Below are 13,960 nucleotides of genomic sequence, written 5' to 3' on the forward strand. Positions count from 1 at the left end.
AGGTTGAGGAGGTAGCATTTTAAAGGCTATGGTAATCTCACTTAGCACTGTTTTTACACATAGGTTCAAAGGGTGTCAGAATGGTTTCAACCCCAAACTAGAGACTTTAGAAGATAATTTGAAGTGATGCTTTGGTACTATGCTTGAGCAGTGCTACATTGTTATCTCATTGCTCATATTAAAATGCACTTTATGTCATTAAACTGCAGATTAATCTACTCTTGTCACTTTACTTAGATGCTATATCATTCAGCGATATTTTCTGAACTATACAACATTTTGTTAACCATTTATTGTCTCATTAATTGTTCATTATCTGAACAACTGTACAGTTTCATGTTAATTTGTTGGTAAAAGACGTTATTAATTATCATAAACTCTTAAATTGTTAGCTAACTCATTGCATATTATCTCATGATATTTGATTGAGCCAATCATTATTGTACTAACTGTATTTTTCATTCAGCTGTATATTGTCTCATTAAAATTCCTATTTGTGTTCTAATTATTTTCATTATTCAACAATGCACTATACCATTAACTTATCACTATCTCAGTTATCAGATAGCCCATCAAGCTGGACATTATCTGAACAGTTGTGTGTTTTCTCAACTTCATCAAATTGTTCCTTATCTTATACATCAACACATCATAACATTACTTCTTATGTGTTGAATTACTTTTACATTATCTCATCAACAGCAACAATAATAATGATAAATATACCTTGACACAAAATCATAGCATAAGAAAATATCCCTTGGTGCTTCATAAGAAGGTAATGAATTTAAGCTTGGCACCAAGTCAACAAAGAAGACAGCATGAAGATTACTGTGACTGCTTCACCCTTATCTTTTGTACTGATGTGCTGTGCTCCCCCATCACTGATCTGTGCTCTATCTCCACATTCTCCAGCAGACTGCTCCCCACCACCTCTGGAAGGTTATTTGTCTCTGCCTCCACTTCCACCTCCATCTATCTGCTGTTGAAGTCCTCTCACAGGTTTTTAGATCATCAAGGGTGGATGATCCATCTTGGCTCTTCCACTGGGACCCTGCATCACAGATACAAGCTTTCAGCTAAATAGATTCACTCTACGTGATATCAAGAAATGGTTAGAGGCGCTGGATAGTGCAAGGTCTATGGATTCTGACAATATTCTTGCAATAATGCTGAAGACTTATGTTCCAGAACTTGTGGCACCCATAGCTGTCTGTTTCAGTACAATACACAACACTGGCATCTACCCGATAATGTAGAAAATTACCTAGCTATGTCCTCTACACAAAAAGGATAAATCCAATCTAATTACCTCCCATTAGTCTACTCTCAATCATCAGGAAAGTTATGAGAGGTGTCATCAATAATGCATTCAAGCAGCACCTGCTCAGCAATAACCTGCTCAGTGATGCCCAGTTTGGGTTCTGGCAGGGCCACTCAGCTCCTGACCTCATTACAGCCTTGGTTCAAATATGGGCAAAAGAGCAGAATTCCAGAGTTGAGGTGAGAGTGACAGCCCTTGACATCAGAGGAAAACATGGGAAGATAGTTGTGGTTATGGAGGTCAGGGTCTTGATCATCTCTGCAGGAATTCATCAGGGTAATGTCCTAGGCCCAACCTACTTCATAAATGTCCTTTCCTCTAACATGAGGTCAGAAAGTCGGGGTGTCTGTCAATGATTGCACAATATTCAGCATCACTTGAGACTCTTCAGATACTGAAGCAGTCCATGTTCAAACGTAACAAGACTTGGACGATATCCAGATTTGGGCTGATAAGTGACATATTACACTCATGCCACACAAAGGCCAGGCAATGGCCATCTCCAATCGGAGGCAATCAAATCAATGCCCCTTGATATTTAATGGTGTTATTACTTTATCCCCTGCTTCAACATCCTAGGTCTTACCATTGACAATACATTGAACTAAGCTCATCACATAAACACAGTGGCTTCAAGAGCAGATCTGGGGGTAGGAATCTTGCAGCGAGTTACTACTGAATCCTGTCCATCATTTACTAGGTACACGTCAGGAGTGTAATGGCATGCTCCAATTTGCTGGGATGAATGCAGCTCCAACAACATTTAAGAAGCCTGGCACCATCCAGGACATAGCAGCACGCCTGACCAGAAGCACATCCACAATCATCCACTCCCTCCATCACTGAAGTTTATTCACTATATTGCACGAGATGCACTGCAGAAATTCACCAAAGATCCTTAGACAACACCTTCTAATCCAAAACCACTACCACCTAGAAGGGCGAGGTCAGGATAAAAATGGGAATACCACTGCAATTTCTCCTCCAAGCTACTCATCATTCTGACTTGGAAATGCATCAGTGTTCCTTCATTGTCTCTGGATCAAAATCCCGGAACATACTCCCTAACGGCCTTGTGGGTCTACATATAGCATGTGGACTGCAGTGGTTCGACCAGGCAGCTCACCCAACCAGGGCCTGGCAATAAATGCTGTCGCAGGCAGCAACACCAATATACATTTTAAAAAAGACTTCTTCATTTGACACAAACGAAAGAGGAATGACATAGAATGCAGTGATGACGTTGTTCAGAATGACTCATATCTGAACAAGCTGACAACTAACTGCCTTTGAAATGCATTCTTTCAGTTCTGGAGAACTCTCGATAGATCATAACCCTTGCAGATGAGGGAACCGATCAGCTCATACTTGTTTATCTATCAACATTCTGTACTAAGAAGAATCTTCTGAGGTCAGTCTTTAAATTTACCATTTATTGGTTCTAACTTGATGATCGTTGTCTCCTCCCTGTTACCTGCCAGATTAGTCTGTTCACAGCACATTCTGTTGCAGTCTCTATCCAGATGATTCCAGAGACGGCTATTTCAAGCTGAAATTAGCCCACCCCAAACCCCACCCCTTCCCAACCCTACTCTTGAGCGTCGTTTAAATGGTGTGTGGCTGTGTGAATGATTGACTGTTTGAAACTGGTTTAGATCAAAACAATATGTCAGGATTTTTATCTGCAAAAGTCGAGAGAGAGAGCTGGCAACAGAGTGAAGTGTTGCGCAGAGAAAGATTCAAGTATAGAGGAGGAACACCAATTATGGAGGGGAAATACAGGTACTGAGGAGAAATACAGGTACAGAGCAGGATACAGACAGAGATACAAGAGTGGGAGAAGGTACAAGTCCTAAGGAAGATAAAGGCATACAGGAAGATACAGCCACGCAGAAAGATACAGGCATGCAGGAAGGTACAGGCATGCAGGAAGATACAGGCATGCAGGAAGATACAGGCATGCAGGAAGGTACAGGTATGCAGGAAGATACAGGCATGCAGGAAGATACAGGCATGCAGGAAGGTACAGGTATGCAGGAAGATACAGGTATGCAGGAAGATACAGGTGTAGAAGGGGATACAGATAGAGGAAGAATACATGTACAGAGGAGAAATATAAGTACACAGGAGGGCACAGGCACCGAGGGAAATATAGGGGCAGGGCAGGATGCATGGATGGAGGAGGATATAGCGACATAAAAGGATACAGATACAGAGGGAGATACAGCTACAAAAGGTTTAACAGGTCCTGAAAGGAATATAAGTGCAGAAGGGAAAAAGGCATATGGCAAATTAAGGTAAGATTAGAAATTAAATTATGTATTCTTCCTTTAACACTTATTATCTGATAGACTAAGGAGCTACTGAGCTGGAAGTTAAAATTCATGAATAAAATACAAGGACATAAATATAACTTTATACTAACATTAAGCGATGAGAGTCCTTTCGACTAATTGAATAAAAACTATATTAATAAAATCAAACACAGTTAAATCCAACTTAACATACGCCTTGGCATTTTGGGCAAGCTTTCTGGCTGTCAACTCAGTAATTTGTGATGTTTGCCTCTCAGCCTCTTTTTGTCATCCGACTCACCAAAGTGCTGTCAGAGTCCTCAGCACTAGAGGGAGTGCATGGCACCAGTCTGAATTCAGCTAGCACCTATGTCTGTTCTTTGTCCTCTGATGTGGTTCTTTTGGCATTTTTCCATATTGGGACTGGGTTAGAAGGACTGTTGTCCTGAACTTTCTATATCTCTATTTTCTACTTTGTTCCTACGATCTGTGATGTTGGACTTTTTATTTCTTTATTTTTCTGATTTTGTTCCCAAAGAACTTGCACTGAAGATTCTGTACCTAGATACCTTTTGCCCAAGATAGTGCCATATGTGACGACTTGTAAACTTTTCACTCTACTCATTTGAGTACTTGTGACAATAAAGCAAATCCTAATTCTAATAGGAGGAACCCCCGTCTATCCAGGTGTCTAAATCAGCACAATCTCCGTCTCTGCACTCTCTGGCACTGTTCTAGTAACCTTGATGTTCAAGGTGGAGACAAGGAGGTACATACCTGATCTTAAAACAGCAGGAGGTTCTTCAGACATACTATGGGAATCAGTGGTTGGGCACTTTGCTCTTGCTCCAGACCCCCTGCACAATCTCTGTTTCTGAGCTGTCGTCTGCAAAATGCAGCTTCACTATCAGTCTGTTCTTCTTCTGGCAATCTCCCCCATCCTTCCCCTGATTGCGGTCTTTAAGTGACCATGAATTGAATGCACAAAGGGCCACTTCCCACCCTGCTTCATTTTGGAGGAGGTCAGGGGCAGTGCGTCTGACTCCTTTCCAGAAAGTAAGGGTGTGTACCCGCCATCAGCACTCCCACGGCCCTCCTTACCCACCAGCCAGAGCTTTTTAATCTAACTCTGGCAAATGGCCTCCAGAATGTTGTTGGATGGGGGCTCCAGACGCTTGTAGTCTCAGAAGTGGCCACTACTCAACGTCGTGTTACTAGGACTCCAGAAGAACAACTGCCTGATCTGATGGGCCAGCAGCTCTCTGAGTTGGGCTTTCTGCCCTAGTAGGGGGTGGATCTCAATCGAGTCAGTCAACTCTCCTCTAAATATGCCCCATTCTCTCTTTCGATGGCCATCCATTAAAGTCTAAGCAAAACCCACATCATTGAGCTCCTCCACACTTCAACCCACAATGAGGGGAGATAATCCAGTGAGGGAGATACCACTCCCTATCACAGCCAAGGCCTGAATAGGCTTCCCTCAGAATTGAAGCCAGGTGTGAAGTGGCCTTTAAGCAATCAATTAATGACCTCAACTGGGGCAAGAGTTTGTAGGCTGTCAGTAGAACAAAGAGTCAAAAAGTGTGGTGCTGGAAAAGCACAGCTGGTCAGGCAGCTTCCGAGGAGCAGGAGAGTCGATGTTTCAAGCATAAGCTCTTCATCAGGGATGAATGCCTTTCCCAGAGCTACACTTTTTGACTCTGATCTCCAACATATTCAGTCCTCACTTTTTCCTACTAGAATAAAGAGTCAATGATGAAGGTTAATTCACAGCCATCAGCGCAGAGCCCATGTATTTACAGTTCTGGATAAAAGACCTGTACAATGATAAATTCTAACAAAATCCATTTTCAAAGTTTATACATGAATAATGTCCAGCCAGTCAAGGTACTGGAGAACAATTAAGGCATTAACTTTCTCAGGAGAGGAACTTCTTATTGGAGAAAATTGATAAGTGCAAAATAATTATCATGATGTAATAACTAAAGCATTAAAGCAACCATCCTAAACTTTAATGTTTGAAGAGTGTTAAAAGTCTAGCTTTGGTCTGTAAATATTTTTGAATTTTCAGCTGGAAATTGCACCAAGCAGCCTGACAGTTACACTCAGCAGAAATATTCAAACCCACTGCCACTTTCATCTTACCAATAAACAAATCTGAGAAAGCTCTTTCTATTTTTCACATTAGAATCTTTTCATCTGTTTTAGCAAATCTTTCATCTACATTTTATGATAATGTGTTGAATCATATTCTGCAATAGTTACATTTATCTACGATCATCTGTACAAGAGCCTCCTCCCTTCCTGCAGATAAAGGATGTACTTCAACTAGAGTCATAGAGTCATGGAGATGTGCAGCATGGAAACAGACCCTTCGGTCCAACCCGTCCATGCCGACCAGATATCCCAACCCAATCTAGTCACACCTATTGTCTATTGTCACCTGCCAGCACTTGGCCCATACCCCTCCAAACCCTTCCTATTCATGTACTCACCCAGAGGCCTTTTAAATGTTGTAATTGTACCAGCCTCCACCACTTCCTCTGGTAGCTCATTCCATACACGTACCACCCTCTGTGTGAAAACATTGCCCCTTGGGTCTCTTTTATATCTTTCCCCTCTCACCCTAAACCTATGCCCTCTAGTTCTGGACTCCCCGACCCCAGGGAAAAGACTTTGTCTGTTTATCCTATCCATGCCCCTCATGATTTTGTAAACCTCTATAAGGTCACTCCTTAGCCTCTGACGCTCCAGGGAAAACAGACCCAGCCTGTTAGGCCTCTCCCTATAGCTCAAATCCTCCAACCCTGGCAACATCCTTGTAAATCTTTTCTGAACCCTTTCAAGTTTCACAACATCTTTCTGATAGGAAGGAGACCAGAATTGCACACAATATTTCAACAGTGGCCTAGTCAATGTCCTGTACAGCCGCAACATGACCTCCCAATTCCTGTGACCAATAAAGGAAAGCATACCAAACGCCGCCTTCACTATCCTTTCTACCTGCGACTCCACTTTCAAGGAGCTATGAACCTGCACTCCAAGGTCTCTTTGTTCAGCAACACTCCCTAGGACCTTACCATTAAGCGGAAAGTCCTGCTAAGGTTTGCTTTCCCAAAATGCAGCACCTTGCATTTATCTGAATTAAACTCCATCTGCCACTTCTCAGCCCATTGGCCCATCTGGTCCAGATCCTGTTGTAATCTGAGGTAACCCTCTTCGCTGTCCACTACACCTCCAATTTTGGTGTCATTGCAAACTTACTAACTGTACCTCTTATGCTCACATCCAAATCATTGATGTAAATGACAAAATGTACTGGACCCAGCATTGGTCCTTGTGGCAGTCCACTGGTCACAGGCCTCCAGTCTGAAAAACAATCCTCCACCACCACCCTCTGTCTTCTACCTTTGAGGGATTCTGGGTAATCCAAGATGTAGGACAGGAAAAATTTCTGGCTGTAACAGCTGCTCCTTTTTTGAGGTATTTAGGTGTAACTAACTGAAAAAATTAGGAAAAGATTGATAAGTGCAGAGCTGTAGACACTATTAACTTGGACTTTCATAAAGCCTTCTATAATGTTCCACATGGTGGACCTATTAGTATAGTTTGGTCACATGGGATTCAGGGTGAGCTTGCGAGTTGGATGCATAATTGGCTTAATGGCAGGAGACAGAGAGTGGTGGTGGAAGGTTGTTTTTCTGACTGGAGGCCTGTCACCAGTGTTCCACAGGGAATGGTTCTGGGTCCACTTTTGTTTTCCATTTACATAAAAGATTTGGATGCGAATATTGAAGGTTAGTAAGTTTGTGAGCGACACCAAAATTGGTGGCATAGTAGACAGTATAGAAGGTTTTCTAAGATTACAAAGGGATCTTGATCAAATGGGTCAATGGGCTAAAAAATGGCTGATGGAGTTCAACCTGAATAAATGTGAGATATTGCATTTTGGTACAACAAACAAGGGTAGGGCTTATACAATTAATGATATGGCCTTGGTTATTGTTGTAGAACAGAGGGACCCAGGTGCTCAAATACATAATTCTTTGAAACTTGTATCATATATAGGCAAGGTGCTTAGCACACTTATTTTCATTTCTCAGTCCTTTGAGCATAGGCAATGGGAAGCCATGTTGTACAGGACATTAGTGAGGTCTCTTCTGGAATACTGTGTTGAGTTCAGGTCTCACAGTTATAGGGAAAACATTTGCCACTCTCCAATCACCTGGTACTAATCTAATGGACAGTGATGATGCAAAAATCATCATTAAATGGTCAGCAATCTCTTCCTTCACTTCCCATAGAAATCTAGGATATATCTCATTTGGCCCAGACAATGTATCTATCATCACGTTTTTCAAAATTTCCAGCTCCTTCTTAACATCAACCTGTTCAATCACATCAGTCTGTTTCATGCTGTCCTCACAAACGACAAGGTCCCTCTCACCAGTGAATACCGATGCAAAGTATCCATTAAGGACCTCCCCTACCTTCCCCAATTAAATACTTTCCCATACCATCTGCTCGTATCCTTCTCTGTGTATATAGTAAAGATCAGGGAGTTGTGATCACTATCACCGAAATGCTGCCCCCTGAGATCTAACACCTGACCTGGTTCGTTGCCAAGCACCAAATCAAATATGGCCTCCGGTCTAGTTGACCAATCGACATATTGAGTCAGGAATCCTTCGTGGACACACCTGACAAAATCTGCTCCATCCAAACTATTTTAACTAAGGAGGTTCAAATCAATGTTAAGTAAGTTAAAGTCACCCATGACAACAACCCTGTTACTTCTACATCTTTCCAAAACTTGCCTCCCAATCTGCTCCTCTGTGTTTCAGTGCTGTTGGGGGGTCTGTAGAAAACTCCCAATAAAGTGACTGCTCCTTTCCTGTTTCTGACTTCTACCCATGCTAACACAGCAGATAAACCCTCCTCGATGACCTTCCTTTCTGCAGCTGTTACATTATCCCTGATTAGCAATGCCACTCCTGCACCTCTTTTTACCTCCCTCGTCTTTCCTTTTGAAACATCTAAATCCTTGAACATCCAATAACTCTTCCAGCCCCTGTAACATCCAAGTCTCTGTAATGGCCACAACATCGTAGCTTCAAGTACTGATCCATGCTCTAAGTTCATTGCCTTTATCCCTGACACTTTTTGCATTAAAATAGACACACTTCAACCTTTCACACTGACTGCAACTTTGCTCTATCAAGTGACTAGCCCTCCTCACAGACTCTTGCACGCTACATTTGCCTGTTCACCAGCTATCCCATCCTCTGATCCGTAGCTCCATTTCCCGACCCCCTACCAGTCTAGTTTAAACCCTCCCGAAGTACTCTAGCAAACCTCCCGTCCAGGATATTGATGACCCTCCAGCTCAGGTGCAACCCGTCCTCCTTGTACAGAACCCACCTTTTCCAGAAGGTATCTCAATGATTCACAAATATGAAGCTCTCCCTCCTCACCAATCCTACAATCACGTGTTCAGCTGCACTTGTTTTCTGTTCCTGGCCTCACTAGCCCGTGGCACCAGTAGCAATCCTGAGATTATAACTCTGCTCTTCCTGTTTTTTAGCTTCCAACCTAATTCCCTATATTCACTGTTCAAGTCCTCATCTCTTTTCCTAATGCATGAAGCTCACACAGAGAGCCATGGCAGACACAATGGGCCCAATGTCCTCTTTCTGTACCATAACAGTTCTGTGATCAGAGCTGCTGTTGTGGTGTCTGACAGACTTGGTGCATGCTCACTTACACGTTTGGCTTTTCATCAATGTGTAAGTTCAGGTGCAATTCGTACTGGAGTCACTGTGTGCCTCCCATTCAAAAGCGGGTGGCTGCCTTTAAGAAACAGAGTCCAAGACATTCCCCCTCCTGGTCTGTACAGCCACTGAACAGGGCATCCATCATGCACAACAGCAGGCAGTTCAAATGCAAGCTGCCCACTGTGACTCAATGAATAGGTCTGGCTTAATCACACATCACAACCGGGAGTTATGTCACTTCACTCTCTTCTCCCCAAACACCAAGTTTTATATCCAGCACTTTCTGACACAAAACCCAATGTTCTATGGATTATTGACTTTGTTCAGTTATTGTGCAAAACCTTCAACTTCTGCACTAGTGTAAAACCACCTCTTACAGATCGTTGCCAACCAAACACTCATTACAGATGTCTTTCCATCAAAGTCAATACTGGGTGTGTATAGATTGGCTCTTGCTGAGGAGAGGAAATGTGACAAAATGTAAAAGGTACTTCAGTGAATGCCAATCTTCCAGTTAGACCACAATTAATGGGCACAGCTTTCACTTCTGCTTTCCCAGAACATTCAGTCGGAGGAGAACAGAGGGGTTTGCCCTGCATTAGTGCAACCCCTGCACCTCTTCAAGCTAACAACAAGACAAGGCCCTATGATGAATTAACCTTTAACTTTATTCTTGGTTGTGTTGCTTTAAAATAAAGTGTGTTACATATAAATCTTTATTTTTTTTTCTCCATAGTTTATTGTGCCAACCACTGCACCACACCCAGAATTTCCTCTGTGTTAAGATCACAGAACAGACACCATGGAACAGTCTCTTTCAAATTATTCAGATTATTACGATTATTATTATGATGAATCTAACACAACAGCAGATTATCAGCAGTTTGTTCACTTATGTGAGAACATTCACATTAATCTATTTGGAGCCATGTTCACACCAGTTTTGTTCAGCCTCGCCTTTATTATCAGCCTGGCTGGGAATGCCCTAGTTTTGTGGGTCCTGGTGAGATATGAGAGGCTGAAGACTGTGACGGACATCTTCATTCTGAATCTGGTCACCTCCAATTTACTCTTCACCTTCTCGCTCCCTTTCTGGGCTGTGGATCACACGAGAGGATGGATCTTTGGCAAGGCCATGTGCAAACTCATGATTTCAATTTTCTTCATTGGCTACTACAGTGGAATGATGTTGCTGACACTGATGACCATCGATCGATACTTTGCAGTGGTTCACTCTCTGTACGCTTTCAGAGTCAGGAAGGTCTCCTATGCCGTGACAGCCAGCATAGTCGTTTGGGGAATTAGTTTCATGGCAACAATCCCTGAGATGATCTACTCTGATGTACATCTTCGGATGGAAGGACTGTACTGTTTTAGTATCTATCCACCTGAGAGTGCTCAAATATGGGAGCTGTTTGGCTGTTATCTGCAAAATATCTTGTTCTTCCTCATCCCATTTGTTGTTATTGTGTTCTGTTACTGGAGAATTCTCAACACTGTCATTAGATGCAAAGCCAGGAAGAAGCACAAGACAGTGAAACTTATCTTGTGGATTGTGGTGGTGTTCTTTGTGTGCTGGACACCTTACAATGTGGTCATCTTCCTGTTCTCTTTGGTAACATTGAAAGTCCCGGCGTTCAAAACCTGTGAGATGAACAACCGCCTGGAGTATGCTTTGTACATTTCCCGGGACCTGGCTTATTGCCACTGTAGTCTCAATCCCTTCTTTTATGCTTTTGTGGGGACAAAATTCAGGACCCATTTAATCAGGCTTTTGAGTAAATGTTTCCCCCGTTTGAAAATTTGCAGAGAACTCAGTACCACCTCTGGCAACAGTAGCAAACGCATCAACTCCCGGAATTACTCAGACATCGACATGCCCCTGCATTCAATTGGGTCTTGAACTGAAGGCCCCAAAGTCTGGAAGCAAAATGATCCATTGGAGGGAGGGTGGGATACTCAGCGCCTCCTTCCGCCCCATTCTCAGCCATCCGCTATACGAAGGGGCAAAGTTGGAGACTCACCATGACAGAGCTCATCTGTTCTGGGCCTTCCCAGAAATGTGTCAACAATCACATCCTCAGAATGGGTCAGTCTGTCAACCCCATTCCCCAAAATGGATCAGTCCAGCAATCTCACCCTCTCCAGAATAAGTTAGTCTGACAATCCCATTCCCCTCTCTACAATGGGTCAGTCTGACAACATCCCCCACCCCACTTTCCACAATGAGGCAGTCTGATAATCTCACCCTCCCCGTAATGGATGAATCTGACATCCCTACTTCCCCCAGAAAGGGTCTTTCAACAATTCCACATTCCCCAGAATGGGTCAATCCAAAGACACCCACTTCCCCACAATGGGTCAGTCTGATGACCCCCCCTCCCCCAGAGTGGGTCAGTCTGGTGACCCCACCTCTCCAGAGTGGGTCAGCCTGCCAATTACACAAATTGAGATTAGACCAAGGCTCTTTGAGATTTGGGCGAACACATCTTTTTATCTCCATGGGATTACATGGAGGTGCTGGGAAATTGTTTCAAAGGGACAGGGATGTGAGCCAAAAATGGGACGAATGAGTAGCTGTGGTCAAACAAAAGCTGGCCAGGCGGAAGTGATGCTCCTTTGCTGTTGTGGGTAAGAATCTGCTCATCAGCAGTACGCTACTTTCCGTGTTGCTGTATGTGGTGAAGTTTTGGCTTGCTCCCCACTTCTGTACCATAGTTATCACCCAATCTGTTTTCTGCTTTATCCAGAGGTTGAAGATGGACCATGCCCAAAGCAACATGATGTATAAATCCCTGAATTGACCTCAACCTCATCCCGCTGGCCACGTTAGTCAGAGTCATACAGCATGGAAATAGCCCCTTCGTCCCAACTAATCTATGTTGACCAGGTTTCCTAAACTAAAGTAGTCCCATTTTCCTGTGTTTGGCCCACATCCCTCTAAATATTTCCTATTTATATACCAGGTCTTTTTAAATGTTGTAACTATACTCGCCTCTACCACTTCCTCTATCAGTTCATTCCAAGTACGAACCAGCCATATGTAAAAAAGTCGTCCTTCAGTTCCCTTTTAAAACTTCCTCCTTAAAAATATGCCCTATAGTTTTGAACTCCCCTACCCTAGGGAAAAGATCTTTGCTATTCACCTTATCTGTGCCCTTCATGATTTTATAAAAATCTGTAAGGTCACCCCTCAGCCTCCCATGCTCCAGGGAAAAATGGCTCAGCCTATCCAGCCTCTCTCTATAACCCAAACCCTCCAGTCCTGGTAACAAACTTGTAATTTTTTTCTGCGCCCTTTCCAATTTAATAATACCCTTCTTATAGCAGAGCAACCAGCACTGTATGCAGTACTCCAAAAGTGGCCTCACCAATGCACAAACAACTATAATATGACATCCCAACGCCAATGCTCAATGCTCTGAGCCATGAAGGCAAGTGTGCCAAATGCCTTTTTCACCACCCTGTCTACCTGTGATACTGGTTTCAAGGAATTATGCACCTGAACCTTCAGATCGTTCTGTTTAACAATACTCCTCAGGGCCCTACCATTAACTGTGTAAGTCTGTACCTTGTTCATCTGACCAAAGTGTTTAGTGTGCAGCTGCATCAAGCTGTGCATAGACCCTTAGTAGGAGAAAGTGGGGACTATAGGTGCTGGAGATCAGAGTCAAAAGTGTGGTGCTGGAAAAACACAGCTGGAAAAAAGGCAGCATCCAAACAGGAGAGTCGACGTTTCGAGCACAAGCTCTGAAGAGTTTATGTTTGAAACGTAGACCATCAGTACGCAAACGTTAAGTATCACCCCACATCATGCATGAAACTATCCCTGATGCTGTGAAGAATGAGCCTTGCCACATTTTTGCCGAATGCTCCAGTTCATTGCTCTGTGCTGAGTCCCCAGTCCTTCACTGAGATGTTAATGCAGAGCTGCTTCATCAATGACCTTCCGTCCATCAAAAGGTCAGAAATGGCAATGTGTTCCAATGATTGTTCAGCATCGTTCGCAACTCCTGAAATACTGAAACAGTCCAAGGGGGAACGATTGCTGTCAATGGCCTTTCGGACAGAGCATACTGAGGAGTTGAAACTGTAGAACGTGGTGTACCTTCCAAAGAATATGCATTGTGAATCAAGAGTATTGAAAATGTATTGAGACACCTTAAATTGGAACATGTGTAGAGAAAACAAAATGGCTATGAACTTTCTGGTAATTTCCAACTGAGCTTGGGCTGTGTAATTAGCATGTAATGTATTTTTGTAAATATTAAGAGTATTATAATTTGTATTGATTGGAATATTCAGTATGGGGACAAACTGAATTTCATTGAAATTTTTTTAGTAAAAATGTTTTGTTATTTTTTCCATTCTTTTTGGAAAGAAGTATATTTTTAGAAAAAACTAAATCCCACATTCACCAGAATGTGCTGGTCTGACTGTCCCACACTTCTCAGAATGAGTCCTCCTGGCAATCCCCCTATTATCAGAATGGATCAGCCCTCTCTCCACATAATGGGTCAGCCTGAAAATCCCATCCTCACTAGAATGCGGTGGTCTGACTATCCCAA

At 42.9% G+C, this 13,960-nt stretch overlaps 1 protein-coding gene across 1 annotated transcript; it reads left to right on the forward strand.

Annotated features, from left to right (window-relative positions):
* The first annotated feature begins 2,640 nt into the window (after positions 1-2,640).
* LOC122564483 (C-C chemokine receptor type 3-like) lies at positions 2,641-12,524 on the forward strand. The gene is made up of 2 exons (XM_043719435.1): positions 2,641-2,735; positions 10,129-12,524. The coding sequence occupies exon 2, from the start codon at positions 10,195-10,197 to the stop codon at positions 11,293-11,295; it is 1,101 nt and encodes a 366-aa protein (XP_043575370.1). The 5' UTR covers positions 2,641-2,735; positions 10,129-10,194; the 3' UTR covers positions 11,296-12,524.
* Positions 12,525-13,960: the final 1,436 nt, after the last annotated feature.

This window comes from Chiloscyllium plagiosum, chromosome 29 (assembly GCF_004010195.1).
Source record: "Chiloscyllium plagiosum isolate BGI_BamShark_2017 chromosome 29, ASM401019v2, whole genome shotgun sequence".
In the NCBI taxonomy this organism is placed as follows: domain Eukaryota; kingdom Metazoa; phylum Chordata; class Chondrichthyes; order Orectolobiformes; family Hemiscylliidae; genus Chiloscyllium; species Chiloscyllium plagiosum.